General features: G+C 45.2%; 1 protein-coding gene across 1 annotated transcript in view; it reads right to left on the bottom strand.

Annotated features, from left to right (window-relative positions):
• IPPK (inositol-pentakisphosphate 2-kinase) overlaps positions 1–18800 on the bottom strand; it is a 62460-nt gene that overhangs the window by 12240 nt on the left and 31420 nt on the right. Inside the window, exons 9-11 of the mRNA XM_017853694.1 lie at positions 16385–16664; positions 13270–13420; positions 12507–12609 (exon numbers count right to left, since the gene is read on the bottom strand). Coding sequence (XP_017709183.1) covers positions 12507–12609; positions 13270–13420; positions 16385–16664 — 534 coding nt within the window. The remainder of the gene's footprint in view (positions 1–12506; positions 12610–13269; positions 13421–16384; positions 16665–18800) is intronic.

The following is an 18800-nucleotide window of genomic DNA, read 5'->3' as shown; positions in this document are numbered from 1 at the left end:
TCCATCTCAGCCTCTCAAGTAGGTGAGACTACAGGTATGCACCGCCATACTCGGCTGATCTTTTATTATTTTTAGTATAGACGAGGTCTCGCTATGTGGCCCAGGCTGTTCTTGAACTCCTGAGCTCAAGTGATCCTCCCACCTTGGCCTCCTTTCAAAGTGTTGGGATTACAGGCGTGAGCCACTGAACCCGGCCGTTGTTAATCCACCTCTTCCAGGGAACAGAGAAAGAGCAAACAGACGATCTTTTAAGTATTTTATGGGCAGGCCTAGGCCTCGACACCAAGGCTGAACACAGACATTGCAAAAAGAGAAAGCACAGTTCTTATCACTCATAAACATCTGCAAAAATCCCTAAACAAAATATTAGCAAACCCAATATCATACAGAAAAAGAACACATCACAACAAATTGCGCAATTCACGACGTTAACAGAAGATATTTTGATCATATGATCATCTCAATAGAAATAGAAAAGGCATTGACAAAGTTCAACATCTGCTCCTGATTTTAAAAAATCCTCTTAATAAATCAGGAAAAGAAGGGAACAAACTTCTTTAATCTGATGTCAGCCACTTAAGGAAAAACAGAAAAAACCCACAATAAACAATTTACTTGATGGCAAAATGCTTTTGAGATTTGGAACAAGACTAAAATTCATACTCTCACAAATTAACTATATAAAGTGAAGTAAAATAAAGAAGTGAAAGGTATAAAGATGGGGAAGGGAAAACATCAAATTCACAGACTATGATTACATATAAAGAAAATCCAAAAGAAACTGTAATCGTTAGGATTAATATGTGAGCAAAGTTGATGTATCCAAGGTCAAAATAGAAAAACCAGTTTCATTACTGCATAATCAAAACAAACACTTTTAAAGTAAGATCTTTTTAAAGATGCCATTTACATCTAAAACCATCAAATAACGTGAAATTAATATAAGACCTCTCTGAAGAGAACCATAAAACATTTTTATCAGAATAATGTATATATAAAAGTTTAAATGTCCATGTTGGAAGACTCAGTATTGTATAGATTTCAACACTCGTCATTATTTTAATGCTACACCATGAAAATTCCAGCGGCTTTTTTTTTTAGTTTTTAATTTTTGTGGGACAGCAGTTTGTTTGTGCTTTTCCTGCAGAACTGAGTGAGGTGATTCTCAAATTCATGTAGATATGCAAAAGGTTGAGAACAGCCAAGATATGCTTGAAGAAGACAGAAGGATTTGTCAGATATCAAGGCTTGTTATGACTCTATAGTGTTCATAATTTGCATGATGCCAGGAAAATTCCATTTGAAAAGAAAATAAAACCCTACCTCCTGCCATTTCAAAAATCAGTTTCAGACAGTCACCCAACAAAATGTGAAAGATAAAACAATAAACGTTCTAAAGATACAGTAGGAAAATATCTCTAGGACTTTAAGGCAGAGAAAGACTTCTTAAACGGGAAAAAGACTGGTAAATTAGGCTACCTTAACAGTATGAAGCGTTCTTATAAGGACTCCATGAAGAGTCAAAAGACAAGCTACACAGTGGGAAAAGATATCTACTGGACACAAAATTGACAAAGGGCTTCTATCCAGAATATACCAAGAATGCCTTCAAATCAGTAAGAAAAAGACAACTCTACCAAAAAACGAGCAAAGAGACTTCAAGTGTGACTTCAATAGATCACAAAAGGAAAAATCCAATAAACATATTAGAAGGTACTTAATCTCATCACAAGATACCACTACACACACACCAGAATGGCTGAAATTCAGAAGACCCAAAACTAAGTGTAAGAGATGGTGCAGAGCACAGGTGACTCCTAACCTGTTGCAGGGAACGTAATCAGGTAAAACTGTTTTACAGTAGCTACTAAAACTAAGTATACTCACCCCTGTGGCCCAGAAATCCCACTCCTAGGGATATATCCAAGAGAAATGCATGCACATGTACACAAAATCTGTGCAAGAATATTCTTGACGGCCAAAAACTAGAAACAACCCAAATGTTCATAAAACAGCAGAACAGATAAATTGTAGGTACACTAAGTCCTCACTTAATGTCGTCACTAGATTCTTGGGAAACTGTGACTTGAAGCCAAACAATGTATAACAAAACTAGGCCAGGCACAGTGGCTCACACCTGTAATCCCAGCACTTTGGGAGGCTGAGGCGGGTGGATCACAAAGGTCAGAAGTTCCAGACCAGCCTGGCCAACATGGTGAAACCCCATCTCTACTAAAAAATACAAAAATTAGCAGGTGCTTGTAATCCCAGCTACTCAGGAGACTGAGTATTGCTTGATCCCAGGAGGCGGAGGTTGCAGTGAGCTGAGATCGCACCACTGCACTCCAGCCTGGGGGACAGAGCGAGACTCCAACTCAAAAAAAAAAAAAAAAGAAAGAAAGAAATTAGCCAGGCATGGTGACACATGTCTGTGCTTCCCAGCTACCTGTGAGGTTGAGGTTGGGGGATCACCTACCTGAGCCCAGGAGGTCAAGGCTGCAGTGAGCCATGATTGTGCCAGTGCACTCTAGCCTGGACGATGGAATGAAACTCTGTCTCAAAAAAATAAAATAAAATAAAACAAAACCATTTTTTTGTCATCATTATAATAAAACAACATTGAACAAAATGATGTTATTTGAGGACCTGCGGTATAGGTCACTTCACTCAAAGTCACAGTTTCCAAGAACCTGTCAACGATGTTGAGAAAGGACTTACATATATCCATTCATGGATCGCTCTAAAGTAAACAGAAATGTGGCAGTGGGTGCACTAGCAAAGGTGAATCTCATAGATGTTATACAGAGCTAAAAAAAAAAAAAAAAAACAGAAGACACGAATATATACAGCATGATCTCATATGTCAAGTTCAAAAACAGGACCGACTAAACTACAGGGATACAAGTCAATACAAGTTAACCCTGGGAGGAAGGAGAAAGGTCTGGTTGGATGGGACAACAGGAATTCTGATCGCTGCCAGTGTTCCATGTCCAAATATAAGTGGTGGTTCCATAAGAATTTTTACTTTGTGACAAGTCAGTGGGTTGTATATTTTTTTCTGTGTACTTTTCTGTATTTGCTGTTATTTCACAATGATTAATGAAGCAAGCAAAAGTTTAGAAAATTAAAATTTAAAATTTAAATATTCATAATATCTAGTGTTTGCAAGGGCATGGGGAAACTGTCTTCAATTGTTGCAAGAAGGAATATAATTAGTAAAATCTTTTGGGGAGGACAATGTGACAGGATCTATCAAAAATAAACCCTGCAACTTTAAATCTAAAAATCTGTCTTACAGAAATGCTATGTTAAGTGCACAAAGGTAGATGCACAAAATGTGAATGTCAACATTATTTTAATACCAACAAATTAATATCAACACCCAAGTAACTAACAATCGTGTGAACACACTAAAGAGACAGGATTATGGAGGACATCCAACAGCCCTTCTACGAAACAACCAGATCCCTGAAACCGCTCCTTTTAACGTATTGTTGGGCTTACATAAGGTAAGGAAAATCCCTAACTGAACTCCCTCTTCTCACCACCCATCCACAAAGAGCTGCAACTAGAGTTTTGAGCATGAAGCAACTGGGAAGGCTGAGCTGTCCTATCGGACACTGATTCTAGCAATAAACCACAGGGTAGAGGATCTATCTAAACTAGAGACTCTTCTCCTTTGCCAAGGATCCCTATCCTCTCTGGAAGAAGGCATCCCCTATTTGGGTCTCCAGGATTCCTGTAGATTAAGATCAAACAAATCAACAAGGCAAACAAAATCAAGCATGGCAACATGGATGAATCAAACCAAATAGGAGATTTTTCTTTTTTTTACCACCAAGGTTTTATTGTATCTGATATCAGAATATAAAATAACTTCATAAATTGCTTAAAGAAATAAAAGATAGAATTATGAAATAGACAAGCCACAAGGAACTAGCAAAAAATACGAAAGAGATGTGAAAACAAACCAAATGGAACTTTCAGAAATTAAAGATAGAACTACTGAAATGGGGCCAGGTGCAGTGGCTCACGTAATCCCAGCACTTTGGAAGGCCGAGGAGGATGGATCACAAGGTCAGGAGATCAAGACCATCCTGGCTAACACAATGAAACCCCATCTCTACTAAAAATACAAAAAAGTAGCCAGGCGTGGTGGCAGGCACCTGTAGTCCCAGCTACTTGGGAGGCTGAAGGAGGAGAATGGCGTGAACCCGGGAGGCGGAGCTTGCAGTGAGTCAAGATTGCTCTTCTGCACTCCAGCCTGGGTGACACAGCAAGACCCCATCTCAAAAAAAAAAAAAAAGAAAAGAAGGACTAAAATGGAAAACTCAATAAACAAGTGAAATGGCAGATTAGACACAGCTGAAGAAAGAATCAATGAACTGAAGATAGAGCCAAAAAAAGAAAAGCACCTGGAATGTAGCGCAAGGAGACAAAGAGATGAAAAATATGAAAGAGCAGTTAAGATGTGTGGAAGACAAAATAAGGTTTGACATATGTCAAAGCAGAGTCCCAGAAGAAGTGAATATAATGGAGAAGAGAAAATATTTGAGAAAATTACTGAGAATTTTTGAGAACTAATAAAAGACATAAATCCACAAATAGAGAAAGCATAACATACACCAAATAGGGAAAATAAAAAGCACAGCACACCCAAATCACATTGCACTGAAATGTCAAAAGGACAAGAAAGAGCGAGAGAAGACCTTAAAAGCAGCCAGAGAGGAAAGACAGTTTACCTACTGAGCAAGTACACACTAACAAAAGACATCTTAACAGCAAAAACCAGATGTTGTATGAAACGTTTAAATGCTATTAAGAAAAAAAAAAAAAAAAAAAAAAAAAAAAAACAGAAATCCAACCCCTTCTGTGCACCCAGAAAAAAATTAGTTTCAAAATTGTGGCAAAATATAAATATATTCAGATACAGAGGAATTTACCAAAAACCCTTCACTAATACAGCTTCTAAAGAATATTCTTCAACAAGAGGAAGAAAAGTATAAATATCTGTAGGCCAATAAATTAGACAACTTAGATCAACTGAACACTTCCCTAAAAAGACACAAACTACCAAAACTGACTTAAAAGCAGACAATATGATTAGACCTATAACAAAGAAAATGAATTAAAAATCAAAAAACTATCCACAAAGAAAAGCCCAGACTCGGATGGCTTCACTAGTGAATTCTGCCAAATATTTAAAGAAGAATGAACACCAATCCTTCTCAACTTCCTCCAAAAGATAGAAGAGGCTGGAACACACCAACTCATTCTATGAGGCCAGTGTTACACCCTGATCCCAAAAACAAAGATACCACAAGAAAATGAAACTACACACTAAGAATATGGATGTAAGAATCCTCAATAAAATAATCAAAAACTGAATCCAGCAACATATAAGAAGGACAAGACACCACAGACCAAGTAGGATTTAGCCCAGAAATGCAGAGTCGGTTTTAACATCCAAAAACAAATTCATGTAATACACCCCATTAACAGAAGAAAGGACAAAAACCACACGCTAATCTCAAATGATACAGAAAAGGCATCTAACAGAATCCAACATGCTTTCAGAATAAAAACACTCAGCAAATCAGGAAGAGAAGGGAACTGCTTCAAACTGATAAAGGAATTGACAAAAAACAGCTAACATCATACATGACGATGAAAGACTGAACACTGTCCCCATAAGACCAAGAACAAATCAGGGATGTCTACTCCTACCATTCTCATTCAACACTGCTCTCGTCAGGAAATTACACAAGAAAAATAAATCAAAGGCATCCAAATTGGAAAGGAAGAAGCAAAACTCTCTCTATTCACACATGATTTTAAATAGAGAGAATCCTGAAAAAAAATCCATTAAAAAACTATTAGAACATACAAACTCGGCAATGATGCAGGCTACAAGATCAATATACAAAATCAAATTGTATTTCTACACCTGATTATACCTGTAATGTGCAATCTGAAAATGGAATTCAGAAAACAATTCCATTTACAACAGCATTAAAAACAAAATATTTTAGAAATAAGTTTAACAAAGAAGCATAAAACCTTAGTTGTCACTCTGAAACTAAATAATAATGTCAAAAGAAAACCAAGATCTAAATAAATGGAAAAACATCCCATGTTCATAGATCAAAAGACTTACTGCCCAAGGTGACTCACAGATTCCCCAAGTCCCTATGAGAATCCCAGCTGGCTTCTTTGTAGAAGAAGCTGGTTCTAAAATTCATATGGAATTACAAGAGGCTCCAAATAGTCAAAACAATCTTGAAAACAAAGATCAAAGTTAGAGAACTCACACTTCCCCATTTCAAAACCTACTAAAAAGCAGTAGTACTCAAGATAGGGTACTGGCATAAGTGCAGACATACAGATCAATGAAACACAACTGAGCATCCAGAACTGATTTTTAAAAAGGATGTTAAGACCATTCAACGGGGAAAGAATAGTCTCCTCAACAAATGGTGCTGACCGGGCACAGTGGCTCACAACTGTAATCCCAGTACTTTGGGAGGCTGAGGCAGGCAGATCACCTGAGGCCAGGAGTTCAAGACCACCCTGGCCAACATGGCAAAACTCTGTCTCTAGTAAAAATACAAAAAATTAGCTGGGCATGGTGGTGCATGCCTGTAGTCCCAGCTACTGAGGAGGCTGAGGCAGGAGAATCCCTTGAACCTGGGAGGCAGAGGTTGTTGCAATGAGCCAAGGTCGTGCCACTGCACTCCAGCCTGGGTGACAGAGAGAGACTCTGTCTCAAAAAACAAAAATGGTGAGCAACTGTATATCTACATGGAAAAGGCTGATGTTGGAGCTGGGCATTATGGTGCACACCTGTAGTCCCAGCTCCAGGGGGGGTTGAGGCAGGAGGACTATTTGAGCCCAGGAGTTTGAAGCTGCAGTGAGCTATGAATACACCACTGCACTTCAGCCTGTGTAAAAGAGCAAGATTCTGTCTGAAAAACAGAAGAGTGCTGTTGGACCTCTACCTGAAATCACATACAAAATTACTTCAGAACGGATCAGACACCTAACTCTAAGAGCTAAAACTATAAAACTCTTAAAAGGGAACATGGGAAATCTTCATGCCCTTAGATTTATTTAGCAATGAATTCCTAGATATGACACCAAAAGTATGAACAACCTAAGAAAAACTCAATTGTACTTCAACAAAATTAAAACTGTTTGTGTATCTAAGATATTCCCAAGAAAGTAAAAAGACAACAGAATAGGAGAAAATATTTGCCAGTCATGTATCTGATAAGGGTCGAGGAGCCAGAATACACAAAGAATTCTCAACAAGATAAATGACACTATCAAAAAGTGGGCAAAGGGGGCTGGGCACAGTGGCTGACACCTGTAATCCCAGCACTTTGGGAGGCCAAGGTGGGTGGATCGCTTGAGCTCAGGAGTTCAAGACCAGCCTGGGCAACATGGTGAAACCTTGTGCCTAACAAAATACAAAAAATTAGCCAGGGATGGTGGTGTGCACTTATAGTTAGCCCCAGCTACGCAGGAGGCTGAGATTGCACTACTGCACTTCAGCCTGGGTGACAGAGAGAGACCCCATCTCAAAAAAAAAAAAAAGGTGGGCAAAGGATCTGAATAGACATTTCTCTGAAAAAGATATAGAAGTGGGCAACAAGCACATGAAAAGATGCTCTTAGTCTTCAGGGAAATGCAAATCAAAACTACAAGATACCACTGCACACCCTCGAGAACAGCTAAAATCAAAAGGACAGCTAATAACAAGTGTTGCTGAAGATGTGAAAAAATAAACACACTTTTATACACTGCTGGTGGGAAGATCAAACCATACAGCAATTTTGGAAAAGTCTGCCCAGGTCCTCAAAAATTTAGACATAAAAGTGCCACTGGACCTAGCAATTCGACTCCTAGGCATATTACCTCAGAAAAGTGAAAACGCACGTCCATGCAAAAAAACCTGTACCCAAATATTGATAGCAGCATTGAGCATAATAGCCAAAAAGCAAAAACAACCCAAATGTCCATCAATGGATGAATGGATATGTCCACCCCATGGACTATTACTGAGCCATGGGAAGGAATGAAGTACTGATCATGCTACAACATGGATGAACCTTGAAGACATCAGGCTAAGTGAAAGAAGCCAGCCACGACAATCACACATTCAGTGACTCTGTTTATATGCAATATTTGGAAGAGACAAGTCTACAGAGATAGAAAGTAGACAGGTGGTGCTTTAGGGCTGGGGGTCATGGGGAGACAATGGGATGATGGCTAAAGGATACAGGGTTTTTACTGAAGTGATGAAAATCTAAAATCGACTGTGCTGATGGTTGCACTTATCTTTCAATACAGTGAAACCACTGCACTGAACACTTTAAGTGGGTAAACTGTAGAGTATATACATTACATCTCAATAAAGTTACAGAAAAAAAGGAAAATGGAGAAAGATCTAAGCTCCAAGAATGTTAGTGATAGGGAAATACACATGGATAAATCTAAAAAAAAATCTGTGTAAAATAATACCCTAAATTATGACTTAAAAAAAAACACCAAGACAAACAATACAAAACAATACTGCACGCAAGTCTGGAGAGACAACTGAAGTCCTTATATTGTGTGGGGACTGGGAGTATGAAATAACTGATTAGACTTTATGCAGGATCAAACTGGACAAGACACCAAAAAAGGGAAACAGGACTAACTTCCAAACACATAGAGCAAAAAATGAAATAAAAACACTCACAAGCAAAAGTACACAGAGGTCAGAAAACTATGGGCTGGGGGCCAAATGCAGCCCACCACCTCCTGTTTTTGTTTTCCTGGAACTCAGCCCCACTCATGTTTTCTCCATGGATCCTTTTGAGCTACAGTGGCAAAGCCGGGTACCCGCAACAGGGACCAGACATTACAAATGTCTGCTGACCCCTGCTACCAGATACTACACAACAGACAAAAGCAAGAGTTATTGGGGGCTCGGTCTCCTGAGCATTGAAATGAAGACAATATTCCCTCTTTTCTTCAGAGGTACACAGTTCAATTTTTTTTTTTTTTTTTTTTTTTTTTTTTTTTTTTTTTTTTTTTTGAGATGGACTCTTGCTCTGTCGCCCAGGCTGGAGTGCAGTGGCGCAATCTTGGCTCACTGCAGCCTCCGCCTCCCGGGTTCAAGCAACTCTTCTGCCTCAGCCTCCTGAGTAGCTGGAACTACAGGCGTGCACCACCATGCCTGGCTAATTTTTGTATTTTTAGTAGAGACAGAGTTTTGCCATGTTGACCAGGCTGGTCTCAACTGATCCACCTGCCTCAGCCTCCCACAGTGTTGGGATTACAGGCGTAAGCTGCCGCACCCAGCCTACAGGGTTCAACTCCGATAAACAATATGAGTGCAAGAACTTTTGTGTAGGAAGGAATGTCCTCAGCCTACTCCCCAGCTTCGGCTTCACAATTACCCTCTTCAGGTTCAATTACAGAAGCTAACTTCCTACAAGAGAAAAAGCAGGCCCTTCTATGACAGCACGGAAAGACCTCAACCCACGTTTCTCCCACAAGTAGCATCTTGCAAAACTACAATATCACAGCAAGGTGACTGATGCTGATACAATCCACAATCTTATTCAGATATCTTGGGTTTTACATATATGCAAGTGTGTCTGTGTGAGAGTGTGTGTGTGATCACACATAGGTTCACGCAACCACTACCACAGTCAAGATACAGAACAGTTTGGTCACCACAAGGATCCCCTGGTTTGACCTTTCATAACCACATCTACCTCCCTTGCTCCTCCTTGCCAACCCCTGGCAACCACTCATGTTTGTCATTCAAGAATGTTATACACACACAGAATCATTCAGTGTGACCTCTGGGGATTGGTTTTTGTCACCAACAAAGTCCCCTGGAGATCCACCTGGGCTGTTTAGCAAGAGTCCGTTCCTGTTTGGTGCTAAGCAGAGCTCTGTGGTATGAATGCACGGTCTGTCTGACCCGCTGGAGGTCACCGTGGAAAGAACATGGGCGGTTTCCAGTTTTTAGCTGTTACAAAGAGAGCTGCTGTGAACATTTCCGTACAGGTTTTTTGGTGAGCGTCAGTCCTCACTTCTCTGGGATACATGCCCAGGAGCGCAAGTACAGGGTGGTTGCATGTTTAGTGTGTAGGAAACTTCCAAACTGTTTTCCAGAGTGACTGTGTCCTTTTCCATCCCCATCAGCAACAGATGAGAGATCCAGTTTCTCTGCACCTGTTGGTGTTGTTTCAAAGCCTTCATTTTAGCCATTTGTTAAAAGATTAAAGTAAAATTAAAAAGTAAACCATACTTATTTTGTAGAAAACTGAAAAATACAGAAATACATAAAAAAAGAAATAAAGTCTTGTTTCTTCTCTTGGGAAAAAACCCGCCATGCTGCTGTTTATACCTAAAGCAACGCATCCAAGTGGCAGGCAGCACGAGGCAGGTGCCCTGCTTTCTTCTCACTTGGAACCCTCCTCACCAGGATGACAACTCTGCCCTGGGCCTCTGCTAACATCCCTGCGGCCCTTCGCGTCAGAGGCTCCCCTGAGGCTCTACCAGACATCCTCAGTCCTCCTCAAAACACTGACAGCTGCAGCCCCACTAAAGCAAGCACTGAGGACTCTTTCCCAAGTGTGAGTCAACGGGACAGGGGAAGTGGGTCCCAGGGCTCCAGGCAGCGGCACACGCACACGGAGGGAGGAGCACCAGCTCGCTCCAGAACAGGTTTCCTCACTGCTTATTGGCCCGTAAAGGCTTTGGCAGCCTAGTACAGCTTATGGGCCTCTCTCAGAATAACGTTTTTTTGAGATGGAGTCTCACTCTGTCACCCAGGCTAGAATGCAGTGGTGCAATCTCGGCTCACTGTAACCTCTGCCTCCCAGGTTCAAGTGATTCTCCTGCCTCAGCCTCCCAAGTAGTTGGGACTACAGGCGCCCACCACCACGCCCACTTAATTTTTTGGTATTTTTAGTAGAGACGGGGTTTGCCTGTGTTAGCCAGGATGGTCTCAATCTCCTGACCCCATGATCTACCCGCCTCGGCCTCCCAAAGTGCTGGGATTACAGGCGTGAGCCACCACGCCCGGCCCAGGATAACATTTTTAAACGTGTAATATAAAATACAGGTGGCAAAAATGTAAAATACCAAAATATATATATATTTTTTTTCTTTTCTTTTTTTTTTTTTGAGACAGGGGCTTGCTCTGTCACCCAGGCTGGAGCACAACAGTATGATCACAGTTCCCTGCAGCCTTGACTGCATCCTCCTACCTCAGTCTCCCAAGTAGCTGGGACTCTAAGCACATGCCACTATGTCCAGCTAATTTTTGTATTTTTCTTTTGCAGAGATGGGCGTCTCACTATGTTAACCAGGCTGGCTTCCAACTTCTGGTTTTAAGTAATTCTCCCACCTCAGCTTCCCAAAGTGCTGAGCCAAAATATTTGTAAAAACAAATGTATTCCATACTAATATGTAACATTTCATGCAGTGATGAATAAACCACATCTCAAAGTGTCTGCAGCTACAGTGTGAGACGGAAAGTCTGTTTTTTTATTCTCTTAGTGGCAAAGTCCTGGGTCCTGATGAACCCACAGGCTCACTGCCACCTTCGTAATGGAAAGAAATGCTAAATTCCAGGTACAGCTTAGTGAAAATGAAGATGCCATTTTTTTCCCATCCAAGCTCATGGAGCTCTGAATTTCACAGACCCAGGAAGTACAGGGCCAGTCCTCTTCCCTAAGAGACTCCTGCAGGCTGTCCCTCGGCCTCGGTTCTAAGGGAAAGAAGCTGCCCGCATCCAGCCAGGGGCAGGGCAGAGACACAGGTGGGGTCCCAGGGCCCTGGCAAGGGCCCTGCAACAAGGGATGGTTGGCAGAAAGCCTGTTGTGGGCTGCTGAGAAGGCATGCAGATGGGTTGCAGATTGGCTGCCCCTGGGGCCTGATCGCACCAGGAACGGGCCAGGGCAGAATTCAACCAAGGGAAATTCCCCTTAAAACCTAAATGTACCACCACCCGCCCCGGTTCATCTGGGAGAAACTTCAGCCACTTTTTTTTTTTTTTTTTTTTTTTTTTTTTTTTTTTTTTTTTTTTTTTTTGAGACGGAGTCTTGCTCTGTCGCCTGGGCTGGAGTGCAGTGGCCGGATCTCAGCTCACCGCAAGCTCTGCCCGCGAGTTTACGCCATTCTCCTGCCTCAGCCTCCGGAGTAGCTGGGACTACAGGCGCCCGCCACCTCGCCCGGCTAGTTTTTTTTTATTTTTAGTAGAGACGGGGTTTCACCGTGTTAGCCAGGATGGTCTCGATCTCCTGACCTCGTGATCCGCCCGTCTCGGCCTCCCAAAGTGCTGGGATTACAGGCTTGAGCCACCGCGCCCGGCCAACTCAGCCACTTTTTTCATATCCCAGGTTTTCTGCTTTAAACCTCAGGGGTAGGTAATGGAAAAAAAAAAATTAGTGCTAAGAATCTAAGCATCACACAACAAGTTTTTGGATGGGTCTGCCAACCTTCGTTAACGCAAAGGCCACTGTCCCGTCATCCTCGGTGGAAAGGTCAAGCAGCTTCTGGTAAAATGCTTCATCATAAGGCCCATCTATTTGTAAGGTTTTTCTGAAGAAGAAAGCACAATAAGAATAGGATGACAACGCCGCACAGAGGTTGTTTCTGAAACTGCTAGCCCAGTCTACAAAGCCCAGCACCACTAACCATCACACGTTTTGCTTTGAAAAACACCTAACAGATCTACTTCCCTCATGTGAGACACCAAGGCTTTAAACAGAGCCAGGGAGCCTGGAAGCTGAGCCGCCTCCTGTTCATGACAAGTAGCACCCTGAGTCAGAGACACAAGTGAATTCCAGCGAGGAAGGAAGAGGATCCTGGCCCTGACTGGACACCGCGGGTGTGGACCCCAGTGACTGGCAGTGAAAGCCCAGGACAGAGGCTTGGCTGACACAGAAGGGCCTGCAGGATGCTGCTCAGCCGTGGAGCAACACTGCCCTCTGCAGGCTCGGCCCCAACTTGGGGTTTCGAATTAGCAGGCTCACAGATGAGCTTTCTTCTCCAGAAAGCGGTAAGTGACCCTGTTCCTCCTTCACAAGGCGCTACATTCCAGAGCCAGGCCTCGGTGCCGGGGAGCAGAGGACTGGGGCGGGGAGTGGCCGGCGTGCTTCGTCCTCCTGGGAAGCTGTGCCCTGGGAGGCACGTTCCTACCCTGCCCACCCCCACAGTCTCCTCTCAGGGATGCCCAAGACGGGGACCGCCCGACCTCACCTCTCCTCAGGAAACTCTTCTAGGTATCGCTCAACCCGGTTGTACAGAGGGTAGAGGCCTTCGATGTCCAGCAGGTCCAACATCTGCACCTGGAGGGTTTTGTACAGAAGACAGCCCTTCGGTAACCCCGAGCGCTCTGGGGTGTTTTTTCCTACCGAGAACATCAGGGGAAAACGAGAGCATGTTGATTATCAAAGAACGTGGAGGGAGACACAGGCCGGCGCAGACCGCAGGGCTCATCCTGGGCTCCACCACACGGGCATCGCCACAGGCAAGGACTGGACCCTGGACTGGCGCTAAGGACAGATGACATGACGCTCCCGCCTCACAGAGCTGCTGGAGCTGGAGCGAGCCTGGACCACACTGGATGCACCAGGCCAAGCACAAAGGAGAGAGCAAGAAACGCACACGTCCTGCCTCGTGCCTCTCCTCTCCCAACACAACTCTCAGAATGTCTTTTAGATTCTACCACAACAGCCCCGGAAGTCACTTTATGATCTAAGTTTGTTTTTTTTTTTTTTTTTTTGAGATGGAGTCTCGCTCTGTCGCTGGGGCTGGAGTGCAGTGGCCGGATCTCAGCTCACTGCAAGCTCCGCCTCCCGGGTTTACGCCATTCTCCTGCCTCAGCCTCCCGAGTAGCTGGGACTACAGGCGCCCGCCACCTCGCCCGGCTAGTTTTTTGTATTTTTTAGTAGAGACGGGGTTTCACCGTGTTAGCCAGGATGGTCTCGATCTCCTGACCTCGTGATCCACCCGTCTCAGCCTCCCAAAGTGCTGGGATTACAGGCTTGAGCCACCGCGCCCGGCCTATGATCTAAGTTTAGACAAAATCCTCATTTTAAGTCAGGACACAAAATGTCTTTTTTTTTTTTTTGAGACAGAGTCTTACTCTCTTTGGCCCAGCCTGGAGTGCAGTGGCATGATCTTGACCCACCACAACTGCAAGGCAGGGAATTTCTAAAGATCCTGCTGGCATCCTAAATCTGCAAGGCCACTAAAGGAGGACAACCCCAGGACACTGTCTGCAGAGTCCAGAGCCACGAGCCCACAGTGAGAGGCAGGTAAGACCTGGGCTGGCGACAGGCGCAAGCTCAGAACCAGCCACACAGAGCCACAGACAGGGGTCAAAGCCACTGACAAAGACCTGTTATATCGTAGGACAGAGGCAGAAACAAAACTCCACTTGCCACTCACAGTTGTTTGGCACCTGTGCTGTACAGGGTGCCAAGTGAGCTTAGGAGGTACCAAGTCCCAGATCGTCTCCTCCCACTGAAGGGAGCAACCATCTCCCACAAAGAACCAAACCACAGGCAAAGACCCAGTAAGAAAGGTGTCCATGCAGGGGAAACTGTAGTCACCTGCAGATGTCAGCAGGACCCGACACGAAAATGCCACTGTGCAGGAGAACGGGAGTAAAAGCTCACATGCCCAACTAGAGGGGATGTGTTAAAATTACAGCAGATCCATACGTGGTCAATAAAAGTTGAATAAAATGCATGTGATCGCCAGGCGCCGTGGCTTACGCCTGTAATCCCAGCTCTCTGGGAGGCCAAGGCCGGCAGATTGCTCGAGTCCAGGAGTTCAAGACCAGCCTGGGCAACATGGAGAAACCCCTTCTCTCCAAAAAAAAAAATTAGCTAGACGTGGTCGTGCATGTCTATAGTCCCAGCTACTCAGAAGGCTGAGGCAGAAGGATCACTTGAGCCCAGGAGGTGGAGGTTGCAATGAGCCAAGTTCACACCACTGCACTCCAGCCTGGGCAACAGAACCTTGTCTTTAAAAAAATAATAATAAAAAAAGAACATATATATGTGATGATACAGATACAGATTCATGCTAATTAAGTAAAGAAAGTCAGGTTACAAAATGACATGTAGAGTATGATCTTATTGTTTTAAACTGCACATCCCAACAGCTGGGGCCCAGCTCCACTCCCTTCTGTCTGTAGCCCTGGGGTGCTGTGGCGCCTCCTGTTGGTGCCCCCAGACCACCTCAGCAACTGGTGCCATCTGTCGTTCCAGACACAGTCTGCCTCCTTAAAAGCAGTTATGTGCCCAGATTATAGGCATAATTTTAACAAAATTTTCTGAAATGATCAGGAATCATTTTCATAACAAGAAAAAAAAAAAACCCCACAAAGTTCATTTGTAATAAGAAAATTATTATTACATGCTCATGCCTGTAATCCCAGCACTTTGGGAGTCCAAGGCAGGCGGATCGCTTGAGGTCAGGAGTTCGAGACCAGCCTGACCAATAAGGCGAAACTGTCTTTACTAAAAATACAAACATTAGGTGTGACAGTGCGCACCTGTACTTGGGAGGCTGAAGCAGGAGAATTGCCTGAACCTAGGAGGCGGAGGTTGCAGTGAGCCGAGATCACACAACTGCACTCTGGCCTGGGTAACAGAGTAAGATACTGTCTTGAATAAACAAAAGAAAAAATTGGCACAGATAGCAGAAAAGAAGGCAGGGCTTAGGGTGTGGGTGGGTTTCTGGTTGCACACAAGCAGGACTGCTGTCTTCAAACCATCTCAGGCTCCCAGAGACCATGGGGTCTCCACAGGCTGCCAAGAATCACAGGCAGCGTCAGCTCATGAGACGTCAGGACATGCAGCAGTGGCCAGGGCCCGGCTCCTGTCTGCAAGGAAGGTGTCCTGCAGTCCAAAGTCCCCACGGGTCTGTGTCTTCACCCCAGACTTGTGAAGACACCTCGCTGTGGTAGGACCCAGCCCTGAAGGATGTCTGTGCCTCAATTCTCCCCATCTAAGGAACAAGCCAAGAAAAACCTGTCCCCAGGGTTGCAATGAGGCTCCAACAGGATAGATAACATGGTTGAAAACATTCAACAAACCAGAGAGGACCACAACATACGGATGATATTCCAGGGGGAAATCCTACAGCCCAAATGTGTCCTGCTATTTACAGATACAGATAAAAGGCAAGAAAGGGAGTCTGCATCTGGGGGTGAGAGGCGGCGAAGCTCCATGCTGGGAGCCCTGGTGTAACCAGGTGGCATCCCCCAGGAGGCTTTGCTGACCGCCTGGCCACCCATGGGGACTGCAGAGTCCCAAGGCCCTGCAGCCCCACCGCCTACCTGGGGAAGGCTGGGCCCTACCTTGGCAGCGAAGGCTCCTGCTGAAAGGGCTGGCTCCACAGACTCGCGGGCCTTGGGGCCCGAGCCCCACTCTCAGGGAGCCTGCCCGGCCCTTGTCCGAGCCGCTCAGCAGCACCCGTGTGATCACATGCACCAGCTCCCTGATCACAGCCCTTGTGCAGTGGGGCCCGCTGGCCAGGCCGTTGGAAGGGAAGAAGAACGGCTTCAGGTGGTGTGCAAGCTCACTCCAGTCAGTCACGGGGCTCCGGGCATCTTTGCAGCCATAAATCAGCTCACCATTCTTCAGGCAGGGAAAAGAGAGAGGGAAACGTCAAACCACCAAGCTTGTAGGAAAAGAACTCAGTCCCCACCACCAGCAGGCCAGGCAGCGGGTAAAAGCCAAGGGCCCTGACGCTGTCGACCCAATCTGGGGCCACTGCACAGTCTGGCTCCTCCAGGGAAATCCACCCTCACGGGCTGTGCTATCAACCAAGCACCAAACCTCAAGACATGAAAAGGAAGGCAAGTTTCAAAAACTAAAGAGCAGTGCCCTGGCCTGGCCACCGCCCCCCAGACAATGATCCACAGTACCTTCAGAAGCCAAGAGCAAATGCTCACCACAAGTGACAAACTCCCAAAGCCACCAGCCCAGTTACTCAAGAACCTGAGGGCCTTGGCTCTGGCCCTGAGCAGACAAACATGAGGACAGCAGTCAGCACCAGCACCGCAAACGAGTGTGTCCTGGGGTTCAGGCCACGCCCAGGGTGACCCCAGTGCTGGGTGGTACAGCTGAGCCAGATGGTGGGAGAAGCTGCTGGCATTTGCTGGCTTAAATCAAGCCCAGCAAAGAAACTCCTTACAACATCATCAACATTCAGATTCACACGTTCCCAGGGCACAGGCAGGGACATCTGCTGCCATGCCTGGGGGAGTCAACACATGACTCATGGGGGTCTGGGTGGTGCCCAGGAGAAAGGCCCCTGACAGTGGCCAACCCCAGGAAAGTACCAACTCTTTAAACCTTATTTATTTATTTATTTATTTATTTATTTATTTATTTATTTATTTTTAAAACAATTTTTTAATGTTTTTGAGACAAGGTCTCACCCTGTTGCCCAGGCTAGAGTGCAGTGGAGCAATCAAAGCTCACTACAGCCTTCAACTCCCAGGCTCAAGTAATCCTCTCACCTCAGGCTCCTAAGTAGCTGGGAACACAGGTGCAAACCACCACGCCCAGCTCATTTTTTTATTTTTTTTGTAGAGACAGGGTTTTGCTATGTTACCCAGGCTGGTCTTGAACTTCTGGCCTCAGCAATCCGTCTACCTCAGTCTCCCAAAATGCTGGGATTACAGGTGTGAGCCACCGCACCTGGCCCACACCTGGAACTTCAGAGCTTTCATGGTTTTCTGCCTTGCTGGCTTTTAATACTGAACTGGACGAGATCGGCGGGAGAGCTGATGAAACGCACAGTAGGTAACATGCCTTGGCGGCGTGACATGTTATCTTAAATCATTCTGCATCCCTTCTCTTAATCCATCCCCTTTTCAACTCTTTTGAAACAATCCTAATCCTCGGGACTTTTCCATGCTGATTTTAACAGAAGCAGCAGACAGCCAGAGTTCCAGAGACCTTAGGTGCAGGTCAGATGGGGTCAGAAAAGGGTCCACTTGGGATAACATGCCAGCCTTATGATAGGCTTCAAACAAATCCTTGATGAAACAGAATGTATCTTCAGGGTTTAAATATCGAGTTTATAAAAATAAATTATATAAACATGAAATAAAAGCTACCTGTGAAATACGTCATCCTTTCCTGGATTTGGGAAGGTGGAGGCAGACAGGGAATGAAGCCGATTCACTTACCCAGCAGCCAGCACAATGGGTTTCTAACCAAGACCTGGGGAGGCAGGTCAAGAGCAGGCCCCACCTGCCCACCACTGAGAGCAGCCAGCCAGGCAGCAGGACACCAGCCACAGGCAGCAGCAAGGAGAGGGGCCAGGGCTTCCGGTTCACCAGTCACCTCATCCAGACCACGGCACATAGGAAGCAGGCAGGGCCACACTCAATAGCCCTGCCTCCTCTGAAGGATCCACCTGCGATGGCTGTCAGCTCCTGCAGGGAGCCCAGGACTCTGTCCCCAGGTGTCACTTATGTGTGATCATGAGGCTACAACTGGGACTGAGGTAATGACAAGGGGGACCCCAGAGGACACATGTCCAACATGGGACGGCACTCTGACTGCCACCCAGGCCTGCTGCCCTACATCGCATCCCCTCTCTCCCCAACAGCCTCTCCTCTGCAGATGCCCCAATCCTGCCTGGCCCCACCCCCACCTCCTCTCCCTTGGACACCCCTGCCAGCAGCAGGCCAGGTGACGCCAGCCCAGGTAGTGCCAGTCATCCTCACCCACGGCTCACCCATCTGCTCATCAGGGGAG

This window comes from Rhinopithecus bieti, unplaced genomic scaffold (assembly GCF_001698545.2).
Source record: "Rhinopithecus bieti isolate Rb0 unplaced genomic scaffold, ASM169854v2 scaffold_37505, whole genome shotgun sequence".
In the NCBI taxonomy this organism is placed as follows: domain Eukaryota; kingdom Metazoa; phylum Chordata; class Mammalia; order Primates; family Cercopithecidae; genus Rhinopithecus; species Rhinopithecus bieti.
The sequence above is the reverse complement of the archived record's forward strand: the minus strand, read 5'-3'. Positions and strand labels throughout refer to the sequence as shown.